The sequence below is a fragment of the Hypanus sabinus genome, chromosome 13 (assembly GCF_030144855.1).
Source record: "Hypanus sabinus isolate sHypSab1 chromosome 13, sHypSab1.hap1, whole genome shotgun sequence".
NCBI lineage: Eukaryota > Metazoa > Chordata > Chondrichthyes > Myliobatiformes > Dasyatidae > Hypanus > Hypanus sabinus.
In genome coordinates, this window is record NC_082718.1 from 92,924,071 (window position 1) to 92,946,569 (window position 22,499).

The 22,499-nt window shown below is 40.7% G+C and overlaps 2 protein-coding genes across 2 annotated transcripts in view; one reads left to right on the forward strand and one right to left on the reverse strand.

Moving 5' to 3' along the window:
- The window catches only part of denr (density-regulated protein), a 32,370-nt gene extending 20,036 nt beyond the window's left edge, over positions 1-12,334 (reverse strand). The window contains exons 1-4 of the mRNA XM_059988227.1: positions 12,194-12,334; positions 11,916-12,105; positions 1,738-1,843; positions 1,024-1,043 (exon numbers count right to left, since the gene is read on the reverse strand). Of these exons, the coding sequence (XP_059844210.1) occupies positions 1,024-1,043; positions 1,738-1,834 (117 nt within the window). The 5' untranslated portion in view covers positions 1,835-1,843; positions 11,916-12,105; positions 12,194-12,334. The remainder of the gene's footprint in view (positions 1-1,023; positions 1,044-1,737; positions 1,844-11,915; positions 12,106-12,193) is intronic.
- The window catches only part of ccdc62 (coiled-coil domain containing 62), a 29,035-nt gene continuing 18,796 nt past the window's right edge, over positions 12,261-22,499 (forward strand). Inside the window, exons 1-9 of the mRNA XM_059988225.1 lie at positions 12,261-12,351; positions 15,097-15,190; positions 15,317-15,357; positions 16,238-16,396; positions 19,770-19,962; positions 20,352-20,518; positions 20,617-20,718; positions 21,657-21,828; positions 22,294-22,395. Of these exons, the coding sequence (XP_059844208.1) occupies positions 12,310-12,351; positions 15,097-15,190; positions 15,317-15,357; positions 16,238-16,396; positions 19,770-19,962; positions 20,352-20,518; positions 20,617-20,718; positions 21,657-21,828; positions 22,294-22,395 (1,072 nt within the window). The 5' untranslated portion in view covers positions 12,261-12,309. The remainder of the gene's footprint in view (positions 12,352-15,096; positions 15,191-15,316; positions 15,358-16,237; positions 16,397-19,769; positions 19,963-20,351; positions 20,519-20,616; positions 20,719-21,656; positions 21,829-22,293; positions 22,396-22,499) is intronic.

A 22,499-nucleotide genomic window follows, 5' to 3' on the forward strand; every position in this document is an offset into this window, starting at 1 on the left:
TTCCATGCACCTGTAGATCAACTCTGAGTGAAAGTGCAGAAAGTTTGAAGTTAATAACACATCTCCTTCTACCTTAGGCCACAAACTTATCAATCATGCCTGCTGTGGACCACTTCGGGAGGTCCAAGACGCCAACTTCCACAAAAAAAGGGATCCATATGACCACTGGACTAATTGTGTAAATGTAGGAAAAATAAATGTGCTAGGTTTTCTAAAATTGACTCCTTCTACCTTAGGCTACAAACTTATCAATCACCCCTTGTATAAGCAGTTGCAAAAGGCACTTAAAAAAAAAACAAAAAAAAAAAATGGATGTTGGCAGGATTTGAGGACCTGAGTTTTAGGGAAAGGTTGAATAGGTCGGAATTTATTCCCTGGAGTGTAGGAAATTGAGGGGTGATTTGATAGAGATTTACAAAACTACGAAGGATATAGATAGGGTTAATGCAAACAGGCTTTTTCCACTGAGGTTGGGTGAGCTTACAACTAGAGGTCATTGGTTAAGGATAAAAGTTGAAATATTTAAGGGGAGCCTGAGGAGGAACCTCTTCATTCAAGAGTGTGGTGTGAGTGTGGAACAAGCTGCACTGGAAGTAGTGGATGTGGGTTCAACTGCAAAACTTAAAGAGAAGCTTAGATTAGTAGGATGGGAGGGATATGGAGGATGCAGGTGAAGGCAGACTAGGGCTAGGCCGAATAACAGTTCAGCTCAGACTAGGTGGACCAAACAGCGTTTCTGTGCTTATAGCGTACTATGACTCTATACAAATAAAAATATGGATGTATTACAGTTGAATTAAATCCCAGTATAACTGCTCCCTCTTTATACCTTTTCAAGTAGTAAATCAGTGGAAAACAAACTGTAAATTGTTATGTTCTCACACCCAAGTCAATAGGGGCTCAAATAGGATTCTACAAAAATATCATTTAAAGCAGAATGAAGATAAATGCAATGGATGAAGAAAAATAGGAAAAAGAAGCAGGAGAGAGGTTATTGAATTTGATGTAATTAATTGTACTTACCTCTGTTGGCAACGAACAGACTAGAAACAGAGGGAAAGAAACATTAATTTTTGAGGTCAAAATTGTAAGCATAATCTAGCTCAAAAAACAATGATGACATTTTGAAATCAACAAAGCTGAGAAATCCTTGTATACAATAAAATCAATTAGCTTAATTGATTAAATAAAACAATACACATTTTTGAAGTGACAAATTCAAAGTGAAAATTCTCTTATTTCAATGCTTAATTAGGATCATACACATGGAGTAAAAAAATTACCAAATACCTTTTCTGAATGTTTTAAAGTTACATTAAAATATAAGCTTGTAAGTCAACATCAAGCTACTCCATAACAGAGAACATCATTGCTCTGAGCAAGCTTTGCTTTAGTTGAACTTTATTGCATTCAGTTATTTCTTCCCCACCCCCACTTTTTTTGCACTTCCTTCACTGAAACAAGAACAGTCCTAGCTCCAAACTTTACTATGAATCTTGTCCTGCATAAACATGGTCACATTTTCAATTTCTTCCACCTCACACAGAGCAATGCATTTCCATATAATCAGCAATATGACTACGATCTGATATTGCTGCAGAAGAGAAACTGTTCAAAGATATAATTTCAAACTAGCAATACTATTTTATCCTGCTGCATTTTATTCCATCGAAATAACTAAGTCCTCCTCATGCTAGCATTGCGCCACAGTACAAGTTTAGTTTCTGAGAAACTTACCTCCACAATAGAGAACTTTTAACGGACATTGCAGTTTACTGCTGGCTGGGTTTTCTTCCCTTTTGTTTTCTGATTCAGCATTTTCAGTAGTGGCCATCTCATCAATCTAAAGTGGTTTGTCCAAAACAAACAAGATCAATGTACTTTCCAAACCCACCCAAAACATAAATTTAAAGCATAAGATTTATTTATGAGGCGATCAGAATCTGAGGCCATTTTATTTGCATCAATACAATGGATTCCCTTCATAGAATGCCGTGGATTTGGACGATAGGGTTGGAAAAGGAAAAATATTGTTAAAAAGAGTTGAAGCACTGATTAGCCAGAATCCAACTGAATGGCAGAATACACCTGTAAGAGAAGAAACCCATGAATAGAGTCTGTTCTGCTGTTGGAAAATTTCATAGCTGAAGTGGGATCTAATTTCCTATCTGGTCTTTCCCCATATTCTGTGTGCCTTTACTTACAAATATCAAATTTGATTTAAAATTAGCAATTTATGCCAGCTCATTTGTCACCACTGGAGGAACATCTGATACTTTCACACTGACACCCAGCTTAACACTGTACTGCAATGTGCCGATTCACTGGGCCTCCAGTTCAAAACCACAGGAGGTACCTATTTCCTTTCAGAAAAAGAGAATGCTTGGGTTTGCATGCTGCAAGCAAAGCGATAGTCTCTGAAGGAAAGGGCCACTTGGTATGGAGAGGTGGTTGCCACGGGGTGGGCTGCGGTGAGCAGTGCAGCTGCTCTGTGTTGAGAAGTAGCACATCATGAAGATTGCAGGTCAGTGGACTGCTAGCCCAGGTCCTTTGGCCTCCTGCTCAACAAGTGTGATGGAAACCGCTGTCTCCCCATCAATTATGTGGCTGCTGAGCTCTGAACATTTCTCAGTGATTAAAGGGGTAACAGAAGCTGCTGGCACTTTCGGTAACATAGAAACATAGAAAACCTACAGCACAATACAGGCCCTTCAGCCCACAAAGTTGTGCGGAAAATGTCCCTACCTCAGAAATCACTAGGCTTACTAATAGCCCTCAATTTTACTAACTTCCATGTACCTATCTAAAAATCACTTAAAAGACCCTATTGTATCTGTCTCTCATCATCTTATAAACCTCTATCAGGTCACCTCTCATCCTCCTTTGCTCCAAGGAGAAAAGGCCGAGTTCACTCAACCTATTCTCATAAGGAATGCTGCCCAATCCAGTCAACGTCCTTGTAAATCTCCTCTGCCCCCTTTCTATGGCTTCCACATCCTTCCTGTAGTGAGACAACCAGAACTGCAAGTGGGGTCTGACCAGGGTCCTATATAGCTGCAACATTACCTCTCGGCTCCTAAATTCAATTCCACGATTGATGAAGGCCAATACACCATACGCCTTCTTAACCACAGAGTCAACCTGTGCAGCTGATTTGAGCGTCCTATGGACTCAAACCCCAAGATCCCTCTGATCCTCCACACTGCCAAGAGTCTTACCATTAATACTATATTCTGGCATCATATTTAACCTACCAAAATGAACCACTTCACACTTATCTGGGTTGAACTCCATCTGCCACTTCTCAGCCCAGTTTTGCATCCTATCAATGTCCCACTGTAACCTCTGACAGCCCTCCACACTATCCACAACACCTCCAATATTTGTGTCATCAGCAAACTTACTAACCCATCCCTCCACTTCCTCATCCAGGTCATTTATAAAAATCACAAAGTGTAAGGGTCCCAGAACAGATCCCTGAGGCACCCCACTGGTGACAGACCTCCATGCAGAATATGACCCGTCTACAACCACTCTGCCTTCTGTGGGCAAGCCAGTTCTGGATTCACAAAGCAATGTCCCCTTGGATCCCATGCCTCCTTACTTTCTCAATAAACCTTGCAAGAGGTACCTTATCAAATGCCTTGCTGAAATCCATATACACAACATCTACTGCTCTTCCTTCATCAACGTGTTTAGTCACATCCTCAAAAAATTCAATCAGGCTCGTAAGGCATGACCAGCCCTTGACAAAGCCATGCTGACTACTTCTAATCATATTACACCTCTCCAAATGTTCATAAATCCTGCCTCTCAGGATCTTCTCCATCAACTTACTAACTTCTGAGGTAAGACTCACTGGTCTATAATTTCCTGGACTATCTCTACTCCCTTTCTTGAATAAAGGAACAACATCCACAACCCTCCAATCCTCGGGAACCTCTCCCGTCCCCATTGATGATGCAAAGATAATCACCAGAGGCTCAGCAATTTCCTCCCTCGCCTCCCACAGTAGCCTGGGATACATTTCATCCGGTCCCGGCGACTTATCCAACTTGATGCTTTCCAAAAGCTCCAGCATATCCTCTTTCTTAATATCTACATGCTCAAGCTTTTCAGTCTGCTGCGTCATCACTACAATCACTAAGATCCTTTCCGATAGTGAATACTGAAGTAAAGTATTCATTAAGTACCTCTGCTATTTCCTCCAGTTCCATACACACTTCTCCACTGTCACACTTGATAGGCCCTATTCTTTTATGTTTTATCCTCTTGCTCTTCACATACTGTAGAATGCCTTGGGGTTTTCCTTAATTTTGCCCAAGGCCTTCTCATGGCCTCTTCTGGCTCTCCTAATTTCCTTCTTAAGATCCTTCCTGTTAGCCTTATAATCTTCTAGATCTCTAACGTTATCTAGCTCTCTGAACCTTTTGTAAGCATTTCTTTTCTTCTTGACTAGATTTATTACAGCCTTTGTACACCACAGTTCCTGCACCCTACCATAACCTCCCTGTTTCATTGGAACGTACCTATATAGAACTCTACACAAACATCCCCTGAATATCGTAATGTATATCATGCTATGTTAACTGTTTTAGCATTGATTGAACTGAGTTTTCAATTCTAGGAACACATCCTGAGCATCTTATAAAATACTACACTATCACTCATTGCACATATACATTTTTCTACAATTAATTTTAAAAAAAATTACAGTTTTTAGACCAACTCTAGGTTCTTCAACCATCAGAAATAATTTCTCATTTATCCTATTAATCCCTAATTCTGTAGATAACATGTACAGGAAAAAATATCAATTTGTTTTGTTTTAAAATTATGCATGAACAATGTAATTAATTGCTTGAAAAACCCATTGTGAAAGGTGTTATATAGATTAACAATACTTATTTATTGCCTGACAAATAAAAATACCTTAAAAGCCAAAGGAAGAAATACTGTTGTTTCAATAAAGAACCTAAGTGTTAGTTATTTACATGAAACAACATCTTGGGATTTGCTGAGTTATTTTAATGTAGCATCTGCTTGAAAGCATCAGGATTGCTGGGGAAAACCATGATAATGATTGCTTTTGTTACATTCCAAAATAAAAACATTTTGCTGGGGCAAGAAAGGTAATACGTTTCTGCTAAAGAAAGCGTGAGGCACTCCTTCACTCTACTTGCCTTCAGGTTGCCCTTGGGCAAGCTGTAGCACCTGCTTTAGCCCCCCAGTAAGGCCCATGTGAAGCGATGGGAGCTGGTGGTGGATGTTCGCATGAGCAGCTGATGTACATTACAAGTCCTGGTTACGTGACCACTGATGCCAGGCCGACAATGTCTGATGAGTATCGATAATGTCTGCAATCACCCGTCTTGGAAAGGCACTACCAGAAGGTAGCAATGGCAAACCATTTATGTAGAAAAATTTGCCAAGAACAGTCATGGTCATGGACCACGATTGCCCATGCCATATGACACAGCACATAATAGAAACATAGAAAATATGTGGAGTAGACCATTCAGCCCTTCGAGCCTGCACCGCCATTCAGTATGATCATGGTTGATCATCCAACTTAGAACCCTGTACGTGATTTCTCTCCATACCCCCGACCCCTTTAGCCACAAGGGCCATATCTAACTTCCTCTTAAATATAGCCAATGAACTGGCCTCAACTGTTTCCTGTGGCAGAGAATTCCACAGATTCACCACTCTCTGTGTGAAGAAGTTTTTCCTCATCTCGGTCCTAAAAGGCTTCCCCATTATCCTTAAACTGTGACCCCTCATTCTGGACTTCCCCAACATCGGAAACAATCTTCCTGCATCTACTCTGTCCAATCCCTTTAGAATTTTATACATTTCAATAAGATCCCCCCTCAATCTTCTAAATTCCAGTGAGTATAAGCCTAGTCGATCCAGACTTTCTTCATATGAAAGTCCTGCCATCCCAGGAATCAATCTGGTGAACCTTCTCTGTACTCCCTCTATGGCAAGAATGTCTTTCCTCAGACTAGGGGACCAAAACTGCACACAATTTTCTAGGTGCGGTCTCACCAAGGCCTTGTACAACTGCAGTAGAACCTCCCTGCTCCTGTACTCAAATCCTTTTGCTATGAATGCCAACATACCATTTGCCTTTTTCACCGCCTGCTGTACATGCATGCCCACCTTCAATGACTGGTGTACAATGACACCCAGGTCTCGTTGCATCTCCCCTTTTCTTAATTGGCCACTGTTCAGATAATAATCTGTTTTCCTGTTCCTGCAACCAAAGTGGATAACCTCACATTTATCCACATTAAATTGCATCTGCCATGAATTTGCCCACTCACCTAACCTATCCAAGTCACCCTGCATCCTCTTAGCATCCTCCTCACAGCTAACACCGCCTCCCAGCTTCGTGTCATCCGCAAACTTGGAGATGTTGCATTTAATTCCCTCGTCTAAATCATTTATATATATTGTAAACAACTGGGGTCCCAGCACTGAGCCTTGCGGTACCCCACTAGTCACTGCCTGCCATTCTGAAAAGGTCCCGTTTATTCCCACTCTTTGCTTCCTGTCTGCCAACCTATTCTCTATCCACATCAATACCATACCCCCAATACCGTGTGCTTTAAGTTTGCACACTAATCTCCTGTGTGGGACCTTGTCAAAAGCCTTTTGAAAATCTAAACATACCACATCCACTGGCTCTCCCCTATCCACTCTACTAATTACATCTTCAAAAAATTCTGTAAGATTCGTCAGACATGATTTTCCTTTCACAAATCCATGCTGACTTTGTCCGATGATTTCACCTCTTTCCAAATGTGCTGTTATCACATCTTTGATAACCGACCCTAGCATTTTCCCCACTACTGATGTCAGACTAACTGGTCTATAATTCCCCGGTTTCTCTCTCCCTCCTTTTTTAAAAAGTGGGGTTACATTAGCCACCCTCCAATCCTCAGGAACTAATCCAGAATCTAAGGAGTTTTGAAAAATTATCACTAATGCATCCACTATTTCTTGGGCTGCTTCCTTAAGCACTCTGGGATGCAGACCATCTGGCCCTGGGGATTTATCTGCCTTTAATCCCTTCAATTTACCTAACACCAATTCCCTACTAACATGTATTTCCCTCAGTTCCTCCATCTCACTAGACCATCGGTCCCTTACTATTTCCGGAAGATTATTTATGTCCTCCTTAGTGAAGACAGAACCAAAGTAGTTATTCAATTGGTCTGCCATGTCTTTGTTCACTATGATCAATTCACCTGTTTCTGACTGTAAAGGACCTACATTTGTCTCGACCAATCTTTTTCTTTTCATGTACCTATAAAAGCTTTCACAGTCAGTTTTTATGTTCTCTGACAGCTTTCTCTCATAATCTTTTTTCCCTTTCCTAATTAAGCCCTTTGTCCTCCTCTGCTGGTCTCTGAATTCCTCCCAGTCCTCAGGTGTGCCGCTTTTTTTTGCTAATTTATATGTTTCTTCTTTGGTCTTGATACTATCCCTAACTTCCCTTGTCAGCCACAGGTGCACTACCTTCCCTGGTTTATTCTTTTGCCAAACTGGGATGAACAATTGTTGTAGTTCATCCATGCGATCTTTAAATGCTTGCCGTTGCATATCCACCGTCAACCCTTTAAGTATCATTTGCCAGTCTATCTTAGCTAATTCAAGTCTCATACCTTCAAAGTTACCCTTCTTTAAGTTCAGAACCTTTGTTTCTGAATTAACTATGTCACTCTCCATCTTAATGAAGAATTCCACCATATTATGGTCACTCTTACCCAAGGGGCCTCGCACGACAAGATTGCTAACTAACCCTTCCTCATTGCTTAATACCCAATCTAGAATGGCCTGCTCTCTAGTTGGTTCCTCGACATGTTGATGATGATAATAATTAAAGATTAATTATAATTCCCACTAATGATTGAGGTTACACAACATGATTTTGGAGATCTATTCAAACTTTACACTCTGCCTTATGTCTCAGGCCTTTAGAATTGGCCAACAAATTCGTGCACTATGTCACCAGGGCACCCAAAGCCTTCAGCCTCGATTTGACCATAATCCCCAGCTCCCAGCTCAGGTCTTTACCTGTCAAACTAGACAGGCATATTTTACTCAGAGATAAAGTGCGGAAAGGGCCCTTCCAGCCCAACAAGTTGCACCATCTGGCAACTCACAGGAAAATTTTCAGTGACCAGTTAACCTACTAACTGGTCTTTGGACAGCAGGGAGAAACCACAGCACCCAGAGTTAACCCACGCGGTTCAGGGGGAGAATGTACAGTCTTGTTACGGGTGCCGCTGGAATTGAGCTCTGAACTCCAGAACACCCTGAGCTGTAACAGGATTGCACAAACTGTGACACTACCCAACTCCTCCAGTTTCATCACAACAACCATTTCTAGATGCTTTTCTGTGGATCACCAGTCTGACTTGGAATCTTGGGATCTGTACAGGTAGAACCATAATTTTTTGCCAGAAACAATAATTAAAATTTTAAACTTAGCAGCAAAGAATGGTACAAGAGCAAATGAAAACAGGAGCAATGGAAGCTACCGGCCCCTTCAAGCCCAGGAACCAGAAGCAGCTTCTGCTCCTCTGCTATCAGATTTCCAAATAGTCCATAAACTCTACTTTTCTATGTTCTTGCACTACTCTGCTGCTGTAAAACAACAACCTTCATGTCATACAAGTCAGTGATAATAAAACTAACTCATTCTGCCATTCTCTGTGGTTGTGGCTGATAATATTAATAACCATCATCATCCTTACGTACCGCATGTCGCATGACGTGGGCGTTCATGGTCTTTGACCATCACTGTTCTTGGAAATATTTCGACATTGTTTGCCATTGTCTCCTTCTGGGCAGTGTCTTTACAAGACGGGTGACCCCAGCCATTAACAATACTCTTCAGAGACTGCCTGCCTGGCGTCAGTGGTCGCATAACTAGGACTTGCAATATGTATCATATAACCATCCACCACTTGATCCCATGGCTTCATGTGACACTGATCAGGGGGCTACTCCTCGCCCAAGGGTGACCAGCAAATTAGAATTGGGAAGGAATGCCTTATACCTCCTCAGTAAAGATATGCCTCCAGCCCACCACCCAGATAATAATAACCTATTTATAAGGTTTATTAAGGTTATTATAGCTGGGGGTGGTAATGGGCACAAGTTCCCACTACCTATTAAATGCTCCTAATGGGCGTGCACCTCAAATAGTGTCTGACAACCAAGTTTAGCTCCTGGCCTTCATGTGCGGCTTAGCTACTAAGCCTGGCGGAACCGTTTCTACTGAGACAAGGGGTAAAGATGGGTTACTGCGCCTTAAAACCAGTCACTTCAGGCAGATGGGGCTCATCAGTTATGGTTGGCAGCTTATTTACAAGGAAAATTATGATCTGAAACCTCTGCTGCCTTGTGGCTACACCCACTCATGAGGAAACCTTCAGGAGTAAAGCTGAGGGAAAAATCTGGAGCTGGCGTACCTAAGGCAGTCCTATGTTGAATTTTATGCTGATTGGCAACTCCTGTGATGCTGCTGGTACCAAACTGTATCAGTCCCTGCTGTTCGTTTGGGTTCATCAGATGCGTGGAGAGGGGAAGCTTGCAACATTGGCAACAGCTTGCTCTCCAAATTGTACTACCCAGGGTTGTGTATCTAGACAGCCAGGATGCAATATCCATGGTCAACTCCGACCAACGGAGGCCCTCACCATTTACAGACCACTTTTCATACAGATGACATAGTTCAAAATGCTTTACAATGGGATAAAGTGCAAACATGAAAGTAACATTAAAAATTAAATTAAAAATAAATATGAAAATAAAAGGCAAAAAGATGTTAGTTAAACGCAAGTTTAAATAAGTAAGTTTTGATCTGGCATTTAGAAGTATCAACTGAATCTGCATCCCTTACAGTTTTTGGTTATTGAATTCCACAGCTTAGGAACATCGTTCCAAAAAGCTGACAGTTATCTTTTGAGAGAGATAATTTAAATTTAAGAGACCAGCAGAGGACCTCTGAGTCTGAGCAGGATTATAAAACGAAAATGATTTTGTGATGTACTCCTGTCACAGATCATTAAGAGCTTTAAAAACAAGTTTCCTTATAACTCAGGCCCTCCAGTCTCGGCAACATCCACATAATAATTTTCTCTGTACCCTTTCAACCTTATTTACATCTTTCCTGTAGGTAGATGACCAAAAATAGCAGACAATATTCCAAATCAGATCTCACCAACATCTAGTACTTAGGGATTTAAAGAAAAAAAGAGCAGTACAGTAGTTTAATTTTTTAGGAAAGAGTTGCAGATTCATGGGGCTTGATCATTGAAGACAAAGGTATTAATTGTGGAATGATTACAAGAGGCCAGGTTCAGATTAGGAGGGATGAGATCATGGATGGATTTCTAATAAAAAACATAAAATCTAAAAATGAAGGTTGCTTAATCAGATGGACAGCTGAATCCATCTGATTAAGCTTGCTTAATCGGAGGCACAAAAGGATAGGTAAGTGGCACTTTGGGCAAGTTAGCACCTAGGCAGAGGATTTTTGGATAACCGCAAAGCTGTGAAATAAATGAAGAGGGAGGCTGGCCAAAAAAAAAAATGCACTGGTTAAATAAATCCATGGAGAAAAGGCTCAGATAACTGGATCACTAACAAATGCATTGGGGATGATAGAGTCAGGCCATGACATAGGATAGGAAGTAGAACATCATAATAATGGCACATTCTTGTAATTGTTATTACAGTCATAATAATTATGATCCAAAAATCATAATCAGTTTCTGTTAAACACATGGCAACATGATAAAGAATGGTCATGCTCAATTTTGACGGGAATAGTCAGAGGTGAGAGAACAGAGGTCGTGACAAGGAGAGATGGCAGTGTTCTTAGCCTTCTCGGTAATTAATTGGGATGCATTTTTTACTCAGCTGGCACGAGCTGCCTGTCATCCCAACATGAACACAGCAACTATGATACACAGCTTGTGTCACAGCTAGGGCATGAAAACAGGTCACTCAGCCCATAAAGGCCACACTATCAATCAACCACATCTACACTAATACTACATCCTTTTTTTTTACCCCCCCATTCCTATTGACTCCCACCACTCTCCATTCACCTACACAGCAGGGGCAATTTACATTGGCCAATTAATTTACCAACCCGTTCATCCTTGGAACGTGTGAGGAAACCCACATGGTCACAGGAGTAACAGGCAGTTCCAGATAGCAACCAAGGTCACACAGATGAACCAAACCAGGGTCTCTGGCACTGTGAGGCTGCAGGTCTATTAGCTGTGTAACCCCATACATGGCATAGACAAGAAAGAGGAAGGGGGAAGCATGTAATCTAGTTAAGTGCAACCATTATGGTTTTAGAATAATTGAACAAAAGATTTAAAAAATGATTGGGATATTACGGGAGTTTCCCTTGCATATTTTGATGATAGCAGGCAGCTATTTTCAGAATCCGATTCAGGATTATAAAGATTAGATCTGTTCATTTTTGCATTCCTGCTTGTGCAAACTGGTGAGTACTGTTGCCTACATCACAACCTTGACTATACTTCAAAATAAAGAAAAACTACTTCGCGGGCTGATAACACATTTGGGACATAATGAAGGATATACACGAGTAGATTAATTGACTTGTGCACACCTTTGTCCTTATGGAATCACTGCAAACTAACTGGAACAACAAACCCCCACATCCAGTGCAATTAATGATCTGCAACTGCACGGAAAACATTATTTACGCGAGAGAGAGAAAGAAAGCTGAAATAAACTAAGATAATTCCAGCAACGAGTGGCCTGATCACCAGGGAATCATCTCTAGTCCCCATGAGATCCGGAGATATAGGTGGAAAGCCCTTTATTTACAGTGAGCTGCACAACCTACATACCTTTGTGCTGTTCGTCAAATTCCAGTGTAATCATGAAACTCCGGTAGTTTATTCTTCATAAAATGAATCAAACTGACTCAATGAACCATTCGGCCAGAGACAGACCTACGCACGTCGCTGGGGCCCTCTTCTTCAGCTGACGCCGATAGCGCACAAAATGGGCAGCTAAAAGCAGGGCCGGAACTAATTCCTGTAAAATTGAAACAGAATTTATGTTTGTACATTTGTGAGGGCGCAATATACCGGTGAAATAAACAGGTGTTGATTGCGAAGGTTACTGTTAGTGATTGTTGCTGGGTGTTTGCTCAGGCGGAACTGTGCCTGTGATGGACCCTTCGTCACTTGTCGCTCTGACAATGGCGGCGCCGAGCGGAGCGGAGCTCCAGTTGCCGGGATGAAACCTGGATACCGGGGTGGGCTGCCACCGCGGCACACGGTACGGATTCCTTCTGGTTTGTCACAGACGCCTTCACACCTCGGCCTGATCGGAACAGCCCCTCTCAGTGAGCTCTCGTCCAGCTCCAAGGCGGCGGGGGCGGTCACTATGGTCGTAAATCACGCAGTGGACAACTTCTCATACTCGTCCCCCACCCACACACACACCGGATACCTGTCCGTCGAAAGGATTTTGCATCCAGCCTTCTGTCAATCCCAATCTCTGCTCGAAACGTCAACTATTTTCCTCTATTGCCGCTGAGTTCCTTCAGCATCATATTTATCTATCGGTTTGAGCCAGCGTACCAATATTCCTGTTTCCAGCGTATAGTTTATTTTCCAGATAAATACTTTCCTCCAGATCAATACTTGCCATATGAATCAACACTTCCATTATAAATCAACACACACTCACCCTCCCTAACAAATTTTCATCTCTCTCTCTCTCTCTCTCTCTCTCTCTCTCTCTCTCTCTCTCTCTCTCTCTCTCTCTCTCTCTTCTCTCTCTTTCTCTCTCTCTCTCTCTCTCTCCCTCTTTCTCGTTATTTGAGAGGATTTTGCTTTTACCCATTTGTCAATCTCATTCATTGGTTTGAACCTGTGTTCTGTTATCTCTGCACTGTTCAAAGATCAATACTTCCCAGATCAATTTCTCCGTATTCCCACAGACTATTCAGTTGATTTGTCTGTCCTGGGATGAAAATTTGATTTTTCAGTTTTGGTATCAGAAACTATTTATTATACAAAGAGTTATGGATGAGAATCATAATCATCAATAATATTCATTTTAGATTCTAACCAATGTTTCGTTTTATCAGTTTTCTAAAACATGTTTTTGCTGATTTTTTTTTGCTTTAAACACAAATTCTGGTCTAACTAAAAGTGTACGCAATATACTGCTTTTAAGCTTTACAAAAACAACTATTCACATGATCCTGTGGTTTCATTCAGCTCTAAGGGCCAGAGCCAGTGTTGGACCAAAGCCCCACTTTTGGTAAATTGTTTATGATAGTGATGATGATCTGATTTGCTGGTTTTGGGGTCTAGGGTTTGGGTAGGGTAGAGGCTAATTTAATACTTTTGACAATCTGCTGATTGTACTATCCTTCAGTTACATGTTTACATGTGAGAACATGTTTGTTCAGCTTATGCTAGGTCTAGTATTGAGTCTGATTTACCTGAACACGTTTTATTAATTTTGTTGAGGTGGTGGTAATTAATTGATAATTAATTCAGAAAGGTTAATGGCGAAATATTGCTAGCAAGAAAGAGGGTTGACCTCTGTGAACCTGAACTCAGGATAGCTGTGAGTTGATTGGCTGACTAGCACTACTATGGCATCATAACTGAAGTGATAACACATCATGTTATGATTATTTGTTAAAATGTCCCTGCATCATTTGGTCAAATAAACTCATCGCTACACTACAAACTATTTTGTGTGCATGCAAGTATATTTATAGCTTAACCTCTATCCATTTTTATCTTTGGGAATTTTTAAATTACGCAGCCTTTATTTTTGGCTAAGTGGTGAGTATGTGTAATGTATTGATTATCTTTTCTGATTATGACAGTTATGAGTCAACATGGCAATGAATGCGTTTGATAATTAGGACCCGTGGTTGTCTTTTAACAGTCAATTAATATCAAGGGTTAGATGTGAGCAGGTTAATCTTCTCTATAGGTTCATTGTATTGTTTTTAATGTTTGAAACTAGGTAATCAGAAGGAAATAGATCAGGCAAGATTATATAGTTTATGATTGAGTTTTAAATTGATTTGGGACAAGTAAATAAAATACCCTGTTTAATGTAAGATACTTTTTCATTCAGGACACCGTTCCTTTAGCATTTAAAGATAATCTTCACTTTAGTTTCATCTTGCTTCAAGAATTTCCACTAGAATGTTCTTTATTAATTCTTCTAGGTTCATCACTAAAATAACTCCACTCAGTTTACTTTTTTTTCCAACTTTTGCTCCATTTGTTAATCTGTTGCTCCCCCTTCGCTTGAAACGTCAATGCTTGAGAAACTCCTCAGTGAAATGGTTTACAAAAGCAAAGCTCAGTAAATATACGTATATCATTTTTAGTATTATAGTCTACACAAACTTTTAATGGAATAATATTTTTCTTTCAAATTTGCCTGATTTTCCCCTTTTGGCTTGCTAATTTTGATCGATCTATCTAACCGTTTATTTAGCAATACAGTGTGGAGCAGGCCCACCTGGCCCTTTGAGCCATGCCACCCCAGCAACCCCTGTTTAACCCTGACCTAGTTGTGAGACAATCTTACGGCGACCAATTAACCTACTTGGTATGTCTTTGGACTGCGGGAGGAAACCAGAGCACGCGGGAAAAACCCACTCATCCCACGGGGATGGTGTACAACCTTCTCACAGATGGCACCAGAATTGAACTCCAAACTCCATTGTGCCATGCTGTAATAGCATTATGCTAACTGCTACGGTATTGTGGTGCCCTCTGAATTTGGGAAAAATTATTAAGTTCTTTTAAAGGAAAATATACTTTGCTGCAATGCTGTTGGAAAATTGTGGACAATTATACAGTGTATGCTGGAATATATAAGTGCAAGCTGAGGTTTTAATGCACTTTAGGCTTGGATTTTGAGTTACTTGCTTATAGAGTTAAAATTGTACCATTCAAATATTTTATAAAACTTGACTTAAGATTGTTTTTACCTCATTGAATATTCTGTGATTAATGATTCTGTGATTCTGTCTGCTAGGCACCAGGTGTTGGAATGGAAGGGGACCTCCCTTCAGGGGACTCTCTCCCTATTAACCCCAGGAATTCAGTAAATACAACAGGTTCTGCCTCAGGTACTGTATGATGCATAATAAAGCTTTAATTTAAATATTTTGCATATTTGTTTCTGTACCATTGAGTGAAAATTTCTAAACAATAATTCATTTGGGTGTTAATACTGTATTTATATCCGTTTCTAGAAAGTCACCTTGAACAGTGGCGAAGCAGTCTGAAACCTAAAGTAAGAAAGATAAGCTAAAATAAACATTGAATGTATTATTTCTCTATCACTTATTTATAGTATAGGTGCTAGGTATTTAATTTTTGTTAACCAATAAGACTGTAAGGCAAATTCATGTTACTTGAAGTAGTTGATGGCCTAAGGTTACTTTTGATAGCCCTTTGTTTGTCTTCCACTCAATGACCTTGATTTTTTTCTCTCTCCACCTTGGCCGTTCTTTCTCTTGTCCTATGAGCTTGATGCATGGGAATGATAAAGGCTCGTCTTGAACTGACCTATTGTGTCTTGTACCATTGCATCATTGTCAATGTTCAGTAGAGTTGAGGCACGTTCTGTACAATTGTATAATTATCCCATTCTCAAACATTGTTCCCCTTTAAGAATCCCCTCTGCTTAGTGCTGAGGTTCATTGCCAGGAAAATCTGGCTGCATTGTCTGGGCCGTCTTGCTCCAGTCTGGATTTTGATAATACTCTGTAAATTTCTTTGTCTCATGTCTTTCCACGAAAATTTGCCAGGCCTTATGTCCCTGGTATCTCCAATTCTGTAGCCCACTTTGGACTTTGCAAGCTGAGTACCCTTTGAAACCAGTACCTGTATCTCACCCCAACAACATAGCAGAAATTGGCAGTGGTTGAATTGACTGTGGAGCCAGAATTTTTGTTTACTTTTTAAAATACAGTAAAACTTTGAACTTTGATCTGTATACCTGGATAGTGGTGTTCCTTTGTTATAATTAATTAGTAAGAAAACTCTGCCCATTAAATCTCCTGCTATTGTCCCAAGGACAATGGTGAACAGAACGTTCCACCCCTTCTTGTATTCTTCAGGTTTACTTTAAAAAGACTGTTTTGATCTAATACTTGTACTTTATTTCTCAGCCTTCATTAGAGAATGTTACCTGTGCAAAATCCATTGGAGATTCAAAGATGAACTTCGGGAAAATGCAAGAGTTTGCTTCAGCAAATGCAGCAAGATATAAAACCACTCCTACAAAAGCTATTCATGCACTTCCAACACTGAATGGCTCTGTCAAAACTGTGAGTTATTTTTCCTCTTGTGTGCTTGATTGCACTTCACCTAACAACATGCTTTAGAATGCCTGTTTTGAGCAGGTTGTGACCTATAACCATATAACAATTACAGCACAGAAACAGGCCATCTCGGCCTTTCTAGTCCGTGCCGAACCCTTACTCTCACCTAGTCCCACTGACTTGCACTCAGCCCATAACTCTCCATTTCTTTCCTGTCCATATACCTAACCAGTTTTACTTTAACTGACAATACCGAACCTGCCTCTACCACTTCTACTGGAAACTCGTTCCACATAGCTAACACTCTCTGAGTAAAGAAATTCCCCCTCATGTTACCCTTAAACTTTTTCCCCCTAACCCCCAAGTCATGTCCTCTTGTTTGAATCTCCACTGCTCTCAATGGAAAAAGCCTATCCACGTCAACTCTATCTATCCCCCTCATAATTTTAAATACCTCTATCAAGTCCCCCCTTAACCTTCTACGCTCCAAAGAATAAAGACCTAACTTATTCAACCTTTCCCTGTAACTCAGGTGCTGAAACCCAGGTAACATTCTAGTAAATCTTCTCTGTACTCTCTCTATTTTGTTGAATTTCTTTGAATTTCTACAATTCCTCCTTGAATTTGTACAGTTTTTCTGGAGATGGCCCTCATATAGTGTTGTTGGGCAGGGAGTTCCAGTATTTGGATCCAGTGATTAAATTTCTATGTCAGGTTTGTGTGCTCTTCTTAGAGCAGGTCCTGTAGGCACTGCTGTTCCCTTGCACCTATTACACTTCTCCTTTATGATGCAGAGGTTACAGGCTTGGGAGATGCTGTTGGGGTATTGCAGGTGAGTAGCTGCGATACATTTTGTAGAAGAAACTGCATGAGCTTTCTAAAAGATGGATGGGTTGGGAGGCTGCTTTGTCATGGATGGTGTTGAGTTTTGCTCTGTCAGCCAGAAAAGGAAGGGCCTTCCAGTAGCCACCTACTTCAGTTCTACTTCCCATTCCCACTCCGACATGTCAGTCCATGATCTCTTCCACTGCTGTGATGAGGTCACACTCAGGTTGGAGCAGCAGCACCTTATACCTGTCTGGATAGTCTCCAACCTGATGGCATGAACATTGATTTCTTGAACTTCCAGTAATTGCACCCCCCACCCTTCACAATTCCTAATTCCCTGGCTCACCTTATCTCCTTACCTGCCCATCACCTCCCTCTGGTGCTCCTCCTTCCCTCTCTTCCACGGTCTTTTATCCTGTCCTATCAGGTTCCTCCTTCTCCCGCCCTTTATCTGATTCACAAATCAACTTCCCAGCTCTTTACTTCACCCCCTTCCCCCCTCCCAGTTTTACCTATCATCTACCACCTTGTACTGCTTCCTTCCCTCCCCACCTTCTTACTCTGACCTGCTCTTTCTTTTCAGTCCTGATGAGGGGTCTCAGCCTGAAATGTCTACTGTACTCTTTTCTGTAGATGCTGCCTGGCCTGCTGAGTTGCTGCAGCATTTTCTGTTTCATGAGGTTTGTTGGCACTGCTAGTGGAGAATTCTCCTGGCAAGTAGTGTATTCTGTTATATCCTGATTTGTGTCTTGTAGATGATGGAATGGCCTTATGGGTGTCATTTTCCACAGGGTATGCTGACATGCTCTTGTAGCCAAGTTGGTTCAATTGACTCTATAGTCATTGAGTTCCTTCATACTTAGGTGTGTAAGTTAGGTAGTTGTTTTATGATTTTAAACCTATTCATGAACTGCCAATCCACCTGTCTGGCTCAGAAATTGGCCAGGCTTTTCTGAATGTAACAATCAATTTCCTGCAGGTTCATAGGGGTTTTAGAAGACTGAAATTCAACTTTTTGTTTTACATTTTCTTTGTTCCCTCTCTGTTCTGATCCAGTTTTTCTTTCTCTCACTTTTCATTCCTAAAATGAGTAAGTTTGCAAATGACCTGAAGGCCCGTGGTACCATGGATAGAGTAAAGGGTTGTCGTAGGATACAACAGGACATCAATAGGATGCAGGCCAGTGCTGAGAAGTGGCTGATGGAGTTGAATCTAGGAAACTTTGAAGTGATAAACTTCAAAAGGACGAGCCTGAAGGCAGAGTCCCCTCATTATAGGAAGAATGTGAAAGCTGTAGAGAGGGTGCAGAGAAGATTTACCAGGATGCTACCTGGATTGGATTCTGTATCGTATGAGGAAAGGTTGAGCAAGCTGGAACTTTGGAGTAAAGGAGGATGAGAGGCAACTTGATGGAACATAAAACATAGTAATAGACCCAAGAATAGTGCAGCACAATACAGGCTCTTTGGCCCACTATGTTGTGCTGACCCTTAAATGATTCCAAGATCAATCTGACCCTATCCACCTATGTATCATCTATGATCTTGTACACCTCCACCAAGTCATCTCTCATTGTCCTTTCTAAAAAGAAAAGCTCTAGCTCACTCAACCCAACCTCATAAGACATGCTTTCTAACCCATCAACGTCCTGGTAAATTTCCTCTGCATCCTCTCTAGATTATAAGAGGCACGAATATACTGGCCAGCCAGCGCCTTTTTCCCAGGGTGGTATGGCTAATATCAGAGGAATCCTTTTAAGAGAGATGCTAGAGGTATAGGTGCCTGGAACTCACTGCAGTCGTAGAGGCTTATTCTACTGCCCATTATGCCACTGGCATTTAGGGCAGCAGCGAAGGTTCTCCATCTCTGGCAGTGTTCGTAGCTTGGTTTTCCACTACTGTCAGTTATGTAAGTTACAGGTGGCGACTCAGGAATACCGTTGCGCTCAGATGTAGGAGGATTCTTCATTGCTGTTTCTTTAACAGTTTTGTTTTACCAGTCAAGGTTGTTAGCCCTGAAATGAACTCCTGAACCTGGAGGACTGGTAGACCACTCCTAGTCTGGCCTCTGCCCTTTGACCTGTTTGGTATGGGTGACCCTACCAAGAGCCAAAACATAAAGCCCTCATTCCAGCCAACATAGCTCTCCGGGTCATCAAGGCATGCAAGCCTCCAAGTCACAATAGCACTTTGAAACAACTCTTTGATAGGGACACAGATGTAAGAAAAATGGAGGGTTATGGGCTATGTAGGAGGGAGGGCTCAGACTGATTATGGAGTAGGTTTATATAGGTCAGCACAGTGTCAGGGACCAATGGATCTGTCCTGTGCTCTACAGTTCTGTATTCAAAATATATTGGTAAAGTAAGTGATTCTCTTTATTAGAGAACAGTGAATAGAGTTGCCCTGATTTCTCATTGTATTATGGATTCATGTATTGTTTTAATCAGTGGTATTTTATTTTCTGTAAAGAAAATCTTAACAATAATCTTTCAGATACAAGAAAAATTACTGTATTAATCTTTGTTATGACATTACCTTTTCATTCTCAGATTACAAATGTGGATCTGGAGAATGCTACCATTCAGAAACAACGCAATGAGTTACAGCTGCTTGTGGTGGAACTAAAAGATCGGGATAAGGAGTTAAATGAAATGGTGGCTGCGCATCAGAAGCAGCTGCTGGCGTGGGAGGAGGATCGAATGCGTATACTCAGCTTAGAAGAGAGATGTGCCAAAGTGGAGCGTTCGTACCATTTCTAAAAATTTACACTGTGTTTCTGTCTTATCAGCAAATTCTGAGATGTGCTATTGGCTTGAAACACTCAATAATGGTTGGCTGTAGAGAATTTAAGAGATTATTTATGTTGGGAAAAGTAGAACTGGATTTTTAACCTGCTAGAAATACACTGTTCATGGATCATAAGATTAACATGCAGATATACCAAGGAAAACACACAGAAATAGTGCATACAGAGTTTCTGTAGCTACCTGTTTCTAAACCTTATAGTCTTTTAATACAATTAGAAGTAAAACATTCTTCATAGCAGTAATTATAGATCAGCAGACAGAAAATACATGAACGTACCTTTTGTAGAATTATATATAAACGGCTAATGATATTGTATGTAACAGATGAACTGCGAAACAGGAATGAGATGATCAGAAATTTAAGTACACAGCATAAGATTTTGGAATCTCAACAAGTTGATTGTGTAAAAACGCTCAATTGTACTCAACAAAAGCTGAAGGAAATGTCTGAAAAAGCAGCAGGGTATGCCAAAAACTGTGAAGAGTTGGAGGTAAGACTGACAGTAGGGAAAAAGAAAACATTAGTCACGTTTTTGTCCCTTAAATGCCTTTTTAAATTCAACTGATGGATTCTGCTTGCCCCAACCAGGACAGGAAGAAAAGTCTAAACTCCTCTGTGATGGAGCTGTCTGCCCAGGTGGGGCAGTTACAAGCACGGGAACAGGAGCTCACTACAATGCTAGAATTAAAGGTATTAAAACTGATCAGTGGAATGTACAATAAACCTGTGTTCTCAACTATAAGCAGATCTTAAACACGTACATTTCTGATAGAACACTAAGAGTAAGGTGTGTAATTGTTAAGTTAATTATTGATTTATATACTTTTGAAAAAGGATTATTAACATACTGTGCTCTGTAATGTTTTCTTTGTCTCTGATGTCTTCTCTCTTGCTCTCAGTCTTTCTTCATCCCTCCCTTTGGTTTCTTTGCCTTCCATTTTTGACAAAGGTCCTTTAGCCGGAAACATTAACTGTCTTTCTCTGCAGGTGCTGTCTGACTTTCTGCATATTTCCAGCATCTTATATGTCCCATTAATGTAAAATTTCCTTTGTTTATTTATTGAGCTACAGTGTGGAATAGCCCTCTGGCCTTTCGAGCCATGCCGCCTGGCAATCCCCCAATTTAATCCTAGCCCCTCCCTACAGGACAATTTACAATGACCACTCAACCTACCAAGCACAGTCTTCGGACTGTGGGAGGAAACCTGAGCACCCGGAGGAAACGCACGCTGTCACATGGAGAACGTACAAACTCCTTACAGGCAACAGCAGGAATTGAACCCGGGTCGCCTGTACCGTAAAGCAATGTGCTAACCACTACGCTACTGTGGCATTCAAGATCTAGATTTGGGACCAATAACAATGACAACAGTGTTTTGCCATATGCACAGTCTGAAAATGGCAGTATCTCCAAGATTCCTACCATGCATAGTTGATCATGGAAATCTTGAATTTGTTGCCCAGGAGTCATTCTTCTTCTTCGTAGCTTTTTCTGAGACAAACAATAAAAATAATTTGAATACATGCAAATTTGAGGCATTTAAGAAGCTATGAACTATCCGGAAGTTGTTCTATATGTTTCCTTGCATAATGCTGCAATAATCATTGTGCTAATACATTTTGTCTAGGACAAAGACATGGTTGAAGCTAGCAATCACGTCATGGACCTTACAGCTAGATTTAAAACCTTGGAAGGTGCACTACGAGAAGCCAGATTAAATGAGACAAATTCAAGGAAAGAGGTTCACGACTGCAAGCAGCATTCAAAAAAATTACGGCATGAAATCTGCAAACTTAGGGGTAGGTGTAAATTACATTTGTTTAGGAATTGACATTAATAAATGTGCTATGGAGGATAGTAATGCATTTAAGTATTTATACAACTACTCGTTCACACTGTAGTATCAAGTGATTATTTATTTACTGGTGTCTTTTTATTTCTGTGTTACAGAGATAAACGCTGAATCGTTTAGATTTTATTTTATTTCTCTTCCCTTCTCCCCTCTGATGGTTCTTATTGTAAATATAGAAGGAAGAGGCAATGTGATACCCCATCCAAAATAGGTGGAGAGAAGAAGCAAGGGAGCAAATTGAAATTGTAAATCAATAGTTGTGTGGAATTGAAGAAAGCTGATGTTTTAAAGATAGTCTCAGTATAAACATCAAACTGCACCGCTCCTCATCACTTTGAACATGATTTGTTTTACCTTGTTTGCTGTTTCTTCACCATCCACTGTCACTTTTTATCCTTTTTCTTTTATTTAGATGAGTTGGATGAAAAAACAGTAGAAAATAATGAACAAAGGGAAGAAATTATTCGCCTTAAACAAGAGAGACAGTATCTGGGAAATGAGCTCACATTAGCTGGTAAACAAATAATCTTAAAGAAAACCTGTCTTAGTTGCTGAAAGTTACTTTGTAACTCATTACGGATTACAAGTTGGTGTACTGTTGCTGATCCTACCAACAAT